The sequence below is a fragment of the Lonchura striata genome, chromosome 2 (assembly GCF_046129695.1).
Source record: "Lonchura striata isolate bLonStr1 chromosome 2, bLonStr1.mat, whole genome shotgun sequence".
NCBI classification, from domain to species: Eukaryota; Metazoa; Chordata; class Aves; order Passeriformes; family Estrildidae; genus Lonchura; species Lonchura striata.
The window spans coordinates 68,083,882-68,092,471 of record NC_134604.1 but is presented as its reverse complement, the minus strand read 5'-3'; the positions used below and the strand labels follow the sequence as shown (position 1 = coordinate 68,092,471).

The 8,590-nt window shown below is 46.9% G+C and overlaps 1 protein-coding gene across 1 annotated transcript; it reads right to left on the bottom strand.

Annotated features, from left to right (window-relative positions):
• On the bottom strand, positions 1–8,590 carry HMGB1 (high mobility group box 1). The gene is made up of 5 exons (XM_021541963.3): positions 8,406–8,590; positions 5,494–5,656; positions 5,066–5,211; positions 3,940–4,114; positions 1–1,947 (listed from the first exon to the last, which is right to left on the bottom strand). The coding sequence occupies exons 2-5, from the start codon at positions 5,641–5,643 to the stop codon at positions 1,771–1,773; spliced, it is 648 nt and encodes a 215-aa protein (XP_021397638.1). The 5' UTR covers positions 5,644–5,656; positions 8,406–8,590; the 3' UTR covers positions 1–1,770.

Below are 8,590 nucleotides of genomic sequence, written 5' to 3'. Positions count from 1 at the left end.
TGCAATTATTAGTTTATTAGTATCATCCAGGATTTCAGATGTTCAATATTTCTCCTGAAGTTATACATAAATGCAAATTGAAATAAGAATCTGAAAGTCAAAATTGTATAACAAAACAATACTCCATCACAAAAGCGTGTAAAATTACAAGAATGCTTTTTTTGTTGTTTGTTTTTAAACACTGGCACTTAAGAGAACCATAATTTTGTAACCACAAAATTGCCGAATTGTCCCCCTAACTGGTAAGCAGGTATATGTGAAAATAGTTACAGCTGCCAGCACTTGAAGTTTTACTAAATATGCAAAAAAACCCCTTAGCTTTGGTTTTGGAAGAGAACTGTATTTGACCAAATTAGACATTGTTGGTATACCATAAACATTTAACTTTTTAATGCAAAATTTAATAAAATGTACTTTTCCATACAACTATATTTAACTTAAAAATGGGCAAACATCAAGAGTGCGGTATAAAACCTAACAGGAAAAATACATCTTATCTCATTTTCAATTTGAGACAATATACAACTTTGTTTAAAGGGCTAAAACTAGAATTTCAAGAATACAAATATGAATTTACATAGATTTAACAAATAATAATGGTACCATTTATAGAAATCTTAGAAAGAAAAATCATTTCTTGTGGGCCCTTCGCTACCAGGAGTCTCATGGTATAAAGCCCATGGCCATCACCTGACCTGTCACCAAAAAATAATATGGTCATTTCATGCTTTTAACTTTACACATTTTAGGTACGCTCATCACTCCCAGGTGTTCAGAGATTTACACATATAACTTCCATTACATGGTAACAGAGTCACACGTATAAATTTCTCTACACCAGATGGACATACACTCTTCCTATGGGTCCTTCTAGGACAAAATTTAACATTCCCTCCCTCCCCACCCCCCAAAGTATTTAGTTTCTGTAAAATTGAACTCTATACTTCTCAACTCTCCAAGACTGGTAAACTCATGCAACGCAATAGAATATTACATTTCACAAAAATCCGAACAAGTATCCATTTGCTGAGATTGAATTTTTGTTGTTTCCAGTTATGGAAGATTTTCATCATATGCCTATATATTTATTTTCTTACCCTATCATGATAATGCAGGGTATGCAGATCAAAGCTTTGTTTATCAGCTGGTTATATGAAAGATGAAAACTGTAATATTCCCGTGATCCCATACGGGCATTCAATAAAGCAAAAGATGAGTTCCCCTCAAAAGAAAAAAAAAAAAAAAAAAAAAAAGAAAAGAAAAAGTATGATTCTCAAGGGCACCTATTAAAAGGACAACAATACTAATAAAAAAAATTGTATTTACTTAGAAGCATTCAGAATGTCAACAAAACAGCTGCAACTTTTTTTCTTCCTTTTTGCAATTACAGAGTGGTATTCGGTTAACAGAACAACAATTATTTTTATGATGCATCAGAGACAACTGAAGATGAGAAATGAACTACATCCCCAAATGTAACTAAATTTGTGCTGTGCACCAACAAGAACCTGCTTTATTAACTCCCATGCCAATTTACAACCCCCACACTGTACCAGGCAAGGTTAGTGGCCATTGAAATACCACTAAGGACAGGGCTATCTAAAGACACATTCGGTAGTGTGTTAACTATACAAAAAAAGAGACACTGTACAGTTTAAAAACAAATCTTACACAGCCTTACATTTCAATTTTTTTTCTTTAAAAGGAGTGAGTTGTGTACAGGGGGGTTAAATGCTTTATAGACAAGAAAGAAATTGCTCTAAAAGAGACTTATTCATCATCATCATCATCTTCATCCTCCTCTTCTTCTTCCTCTTCATCATCTTCATCCTCTTCATCTTCGTCCTCATCCTCCTCCTCTTCCTTCTTCTTCTTGCTCTTCTCAGCCTTGGCAACTACTTTCTTGCCTCCGTCAACCTTCCCTTTGGCCCGGTATGCAGCAATATCCTTGGAGAAGAAGAGCAGGAACAATCTCTCAAAGATTTAACCAGCCAAGAGGTCTGAGCAACCTCCACAGAGCACTTGTGAAAGCAGTCACCCAGGTACCTGCCCTTTCTGTATATCCACTGGGGCAGGACCAGGAGCTGTGGCTTCAGCTCTGAGGTGAACTGAAGCCAAAGAAATGGGAACCCTCTAACAACAGAAATGACACCAGCATGCTGCTGCACACTGCTTATAGCTGCTAAGGAACCTCCATTGTTTGGCTTCTGGGAACAGGCTGGAAAAGCTGCTACCTCTGATGGTAAAGGCACAGCTGAGCCCACCACCCCATAAGGAAATGAAGTAGGGAGACCTCTTAAGTTCCCTTTCTAGCCCTACCTTCTACAATACCTACAGAAACACACAGGAAAACCCTCGTTTGAGGCACAAACCTGGGATTAGCTACCCGGAGCATATCAGAATAACTCAGCCTAACAGCTGCAATATTATGCCTCAGCAAAGAACAGTTAGACTGAATTCTGCCTAACAGAAGTTTACAAAATAAAAGGTATAAGAACTTGATTAAAGGGTAGACACTGCCACCTTCTGCATGCAGTAAATTTATTCCAGTCATTTGAAATGCACAAAATTCAGTTCCTGTTACAGGGAAGTTAAAACTGTACCTGGAAGGCACAGTCATAAAAGCAGTTAAGACTTCCCAACTTCATGCCAAAATAGTAAAACCATTAGGTGGGAGAATTGATCTACAAAGCTTACACACACCAGCTACACAGAAACACATTCACACAGATGGTCCAAATCTTCAAATATTCCCCACCTAATAAACACTACACCACTTATCTTACTGGTCTCTTGGACTCTCTTAAACGTGGCAGGAAATTTTGAGAAGATATGATACCCACTAAGTCAAAGGCCAAGTACTGAAATAGTGAAGATTACTACCCCTTAAAACTCCACATATAAGTCTTAAGAAATAAAGACATTACTACTGAAAATTAAAATAATATCTGCAAATAATTCTATCATTTAAAAAATGTCTGAGTTGCCTTGGCTGCGTGTACAAGCAATTACTATGAAGCTGTACAGAAAGTACATGAGGGGAAGCTCCTAGATCTGTAACTCCTCTCTGGCACATCAACAGGGCTCCAAGGTTCCACCTTGCACACTACAGTGCAAAAACTTTGAACTTGGATTTGTTTGCCAGCAGGAGAAATACCCAGAGGAAGGTGACAGCATACAATGGACATAGCTGCTGTATGCCAGCTATACGTGGTTGCTGACTCCTTATGAAGCATCGTCAGGGGATGCCAACATACATCCCTCCTCTTCCCTTGGCTTCCATATATTGGGATGAGAATCTGCCTCTAGAAATAAAACCACGTGTAGCACAGTCCTGTGTGCACGACAGAATTCTACAACTCCAATTATGATGGCAGGGTTTAGCCTTAATAATTTTAAAAATTGTATGACAAACTGTTTCATATGCATAATTAACCAAATTCATTACTAGAAAGGACATGGACACAAAGTAGGTCCAGGAAAACCACATGCCTAAAACTAGCACCTCCTTTGTGTTTTGTCATCTTCCCAGCTATGTGTATAAATTATCCTAACATTCAAGGATGCTCACCAGTATCTCCAAAATTAGGGAGAACCAGCTCATTCCTTACCAGCATTACTTACTGCTACCAACTCAACTCAAATTCTGCTGTGACCTATGGATTTAGTAATCATACAGAACCCACAGTACTTATTCAAGCACCAGTAATTGCTCAAAATTACAGACAAATGAAAATAGTTCAAGGTAAAGGACTCAAATTTAGTGTTATGCCAATTAACTGTTTACCCCAGGGTACAACCCTTCCCAACAACTCTAATGAATTATGTTATTAGCATATTATCATTTACAACATCAGGTACCAGGGTACACAATAAAGAAAAGAGTGTCTAAACTGAGGCTCGACCTCCTCAAAGCATGTCCCTAAATATCAGTGTTACCTTTTCGTACTTCTCCTTCAGCTTGGCAGCCTTCTTTTCATAAGGCTGTTTATCATCTGCAGCGGTGTTGTTCCACATCTCTCCCAGTTTCTTTGCGACATCTCCAATGGACAGACCGGGATGTTCTCCTTTGATTTTTGGACGAAACTCGGAGCAAAACAAGAAAAAAGCCGAACTACAGAGGAAAAATAAGAGAAGATTATTTAAATTATAGACTTTGCTACAGCAGCAACTTTTGGGACCTTTGCTACTGTTCCTTAAGAGCATTTTGGAAAAAGCACCTAAAAGTGAGACAGACATTGATTACAATGGAAGGTATCAGAACTGAACAAGCCACTTCCTTTTCTCTTAAGTAATGCTGTACATCTGGTCCCATTTTTGGCAGGATCCCTAGATAGGCAGATTTTAAGACACAGAAAAAAGCCTTAGAAATTAAACTAAGTCAATGATACTAAGGTAGCAGATGTTATGTCAGAACTGTTAGAGGTGGGGGGCTGCAGTATTTGTTAGAAAAGTAGAATTTCCAGATCACAGCACCAGCCCAAATAAGAACATTAGCTTGTAAAGGAATTTCCCTGCCCCTTTCAGCATCAGCTCAGTTTAAAACATACACGTACACACACAATAAAATACTGGTGTCTAATAGATGAATTTGAAGCCAGTCGTCATTATGTTGTGGCTAAAGTTTTAATTTTCCAAGCTGGTTTTGAGGAAGATCATGCTTCAAACCTGTTCTGTGCAAAAGCCTCCAATTTTAAACTGACTGCCAACCAAAAATTCTGCTCAAGTCAACAGGTGATGAGAGCAGGGCCTGCAGTACTTTACTGCCATATTACACTGGAATTACCCTCTTAACAGAAATTAGAAAAATCAGTCAGAATCACACACAGTCTATTTCTGCATCTACTTTTAAAGGCTGCCATTACTCCAAATTTGATAGAGATGGCCTACCTGAAAATAAAAGCTTAGCATTCATAACTAAAATTTCAACCTGTCTCTACACCACTGGTGAGGAAGAGCATATAGTCTTGTATTTCTGAAGCTCCTGGATACAATTACCATTTTATAGATACACACGAGTGTGATGGTCTCAAAAAAGACCACTTAGAGCTAGGAATCTACTTACGGAGGCCTCTTCGGTGCATTTGGATCCTTGAACTTCTTTTTTGTTTCCCCCTTAGGTGGTACATAGTTTTTCATTTCTTTTTCATAACGAAGCTTGTCAGCCTTTGCCATATCTTCAAACTTCCCTTTCTCCTTAGAAGACATAGTCTGGAAGGCAATTAGAATCACAAAATACCTTAGAAGGGATACATAAGGATCAAAACAGTATTTTAAGATTCAAAAACATACCAAAGCCCATTCCAAAATTTCAGCTGGGGGAGCTAAATGTAAGAGGAGGACAATGGATAGTTACCAGTCACTTTACAACTACACTTCATACTTACCCAAAACATGAGCTTCTAAAGAAATAATTTACAATCTTGAATAGTATTTCAAAAAAAGTCATTTAAGATTTTGTGGCTTTTTTATTTTTTAAGCAGCTATTCCTACCTTCCATCGTTCTGAGCATTTTTTTGAGAACTCTGAGAAGTTCACTGACGCATCTGGATGTTTCTTCTTGTGCTCCTCCCGACAGGTTTGCACAAAGAAGGCGTATGAAGACATTTTACCTCTCGGCTTCTTAGGATCACCTTTACCCATTTTTGCTGATTTTCTGTAATTAAGCAAATGAGACACCTTTAAAATGTGTACTTTCAACAAACCAAGGCAGGAAGCAAGTCACAACCAAGGATCATGCCAAACAGGACCTGCTGGAGCAGTATTCTGAAACCATCAATGAGAAAAAAAATTATCTTCTGGAAAATTTACTGAAGATTTCTGTCATCCCTTTCTGAGGTGACCTGGATGTAAGCAACCTGAAATCTCAAAGGGCCTTCAAAATGTGCAGTTATGGTCTCCTGCAAACAAGAACTGTTCTTCCAAGCAATCTGAAGGCAAGTACTGCAGTGGAGACTGCATACCATGATTATTACTGGTGTATTAATCATAGGCTTGGGAAGAATAAATGCTTTTGAAAGGAGGGAACAAGTACCCAAGTATCCTGTCTCAGTGGCCTTCTGGATTACTGATTTCTTTCTTTTTACAGCCCATGCTTCTACCTCTTCCCTGTAGGCCCTGGGTGCTTATTTACAAAATATGTTTTTTATTATTTTCTATACCATATGTTGTGACCAATCTTTATGTGTACTGCAAAAGCTTGCTCTTTGCAGGTATACCTTGAAATACAGAAATGAAACAGCTCACTTGGTCAAATATAACCTACACAGCGAGAAGCACAACATTTACGTAGAGCCAGCAGAGCTGTGCTCAGCAAGAGCACTATCTGACACTTTCAGTGATTGGAAAATACGTTCCTGGGACTTTCACACCCAAGTCAGACATTCGGAATATTTCTTCATAGCTCCCCGGAAAGTCACTTGCACCCTGACAAGCTCTGCTTTTCAGCACAAATTAAAAGAAGGATAAAAAAAAAAAAAAAAAGCGTGAAAGAAAAAAAAAAAAGGGCAGGCGGTGCCTGCCCGTATTGCCACAGAAGCTGTGTTTCCTATCGGTTTGGCGGATAGACAGAAACAGATTTCTGCTCTGTGACTAAACACGTCCGGTTTGAAGTTTCTACCAAGTAAACAAGAGGGCTGAAGAAGCAGGAGCCGCTCCTGCCCGCCATGCAGACGCTCCCAGCGCGGCGGGGCGCGGGGCTCGGCCGGGCCGGGGCCGCGGGGCCACGGGGCGGCCCGGGCAGGGCTCGGCACCGCGACCCCGGGGCTGGCGTTTAAAAGCCTCCTCCTTCCCGCCATTTTGGACACCTCCCTGCGAGGGGGCACAGGGAAACTTCTGAAGTCTCTCCAGAGACCTGCTGGGGGTGGAAGGAAAAAAAAAAAAAAGGAAAAGAAAAAAAAAATAAAAGAAAAAAAACTAGTCCCGTTATTAGGAGAACATGTGTAAGTTTTATTCAACGTTCAGGCGAGGACTCGCAACGGTGAGCACATGCCCAGGAGCAAGACACCCACGGGGGTGCAGCTGCCCGCCGGCGGCGACCCCCGGCCCCGGCGGGACAAAGCGTTCTCCCTCCGCCGCCCGTCCCCCCGCGGCGGCGGGAGCGTCCCCATGCCCGACGCTGCCCGCTCCGGCCGCCATGAGGCGAGGCAGCCCCGGCCTGCGCTCCCTCCCTCCCTGCCGGCCGCGCCGCCGCAGCGGCGGTGTCGGCGGGAGCGGCCGCCATGGCGCAGGCTCCTGGCGGAGGAGGTCACCCGCCGCCGAGCCTCCTTCCATTTTGTGCGCCGAGGAGCAGCGCCGGCCGCTCCCCACCCCCCCGCCGCCACCACACCCCCCGCGGCCGGGCGGGGCGGCCAGCCCGGGCGGCGGGACCCCCGCCGAGAGGGGCCGCGGCGGGGCCGGGCGGCGACCCCCGCCCGCGGGGGCGGCGGCGGCAGCGCAGCCCAGGCGGCGCGGAATGGCCGCTGTGGCGTCGCCCGCTGCCGCCGCCGCACAGAGAACATGGCTCCTTCCTCCCTTCCCTTTGTGTGAGCGCGCCGCTACCCTGGCGCACACGCTCAGCCATTGCAGCCGAGGGAGGGCGGGCGGGAGACGGGGGGAGGTGGGTGGGAGCGGGGGGGAAGAAGATGGGGGGGACCAGCGCGCTCTCAGTGCCTGCCCGAGCCCCGGCGGCGCGGTACGAGCCCCGGCGGGGACCCCCCGCTCGCTCCCTCGCCCCGCCGAGCTGTGCGGCCCCGGCGCTGCCGGCCCCGCGCCCGGGCGAGCGGAGGCTGCTGGAGAAAAAAGTTCCCCCGAACTGCGCCCCCGCCCGCCCGAGCGCCTCCTCTGCTGCTCCGCGCCGCTTGCCTTGTTTTCTCGCTCGCGGCTGCCGTCAGCCATGTTACAGCCGGGCGGCCGCGGGGCCAGCGGCGCCCCGGCCCGCGCCCCGCTTCCTCGCGCTCCCCACCGCCCCGCCGGCGCGGCGCGGCCCGCCCGGAGCCGCGGCCGCCCCGCCGCCTGCCCCGCCGCCGCCGCGATGGCTACGGCGAGGTACCGTGTAAGCGGCTTACGGCGGGGGACGGCGCGGCCCTCGCCCCCCGCGGCTGGCGACCCCCGGCCGCTCGCCCGGCTCCCATCGCCCGCCTCTCCCTCCCCACCTCGCTCCCTGCCTCTCGCCGCCCCGCTCTCTCGAAGTCGCCCGCCGCCCCCGCCCCGCCCCGGCCGAGGGGCTCGCCGCCCGGGAAAGGGTCTCCCGGGCACAGCCCCGCTCGCCTTTGTGTACGGGCGTCCGAGCCGGCGCTGCCCCGCGCTCCGCGGTCATGCAGCGGCGGCGGCACGACGGCCACCGCCGGCTCACCGCCCGGCTGCGAGCGGGCGGGCGAGCGGGCGAGCGCGCCCGGCCGGCCCAGCGGCCCCCGGCGCGTACTCACCCGTGTCAGACAGAGTCGGCACGCAGCCCTCGCTCGGCCCCGAGCCCCAGAGACGCTCCCGCGGCCGCCCGCCCGGCCCCAGCGCTGGCTGGGTCGCTGTGCAGCCCGGTGCACCGCAATGGCTGAGCGCGGGATCGATACGCAGCCTCCTCACACTCGCGGCGCTGGTAACATTACTCTCTGCA

Coding starts and splice junctions, on each gene's coding strand:
- HMGB1 (XM_021541963.3), bottom strand. CDS start 5,643: ATGGGTAAAGGTGATCCTAAGAAGCCGAGAGGTAAAATGTCTTCATAC. Junction 5,212..5,493: donor AATGCTCAGAACGATGGAAG/GTAGGAATAGCT, acceptor ATTGCCTTCCAG/ACTATGTCTTCTAAGGAGAA. Junction 4,115..5,065: donor AATGCACCGAAGAGGCCTCC/GTAAGTAGATTC, acceptor TTTCCTCTGTAG/TTCGGCTTTTTTCTTGTTTT.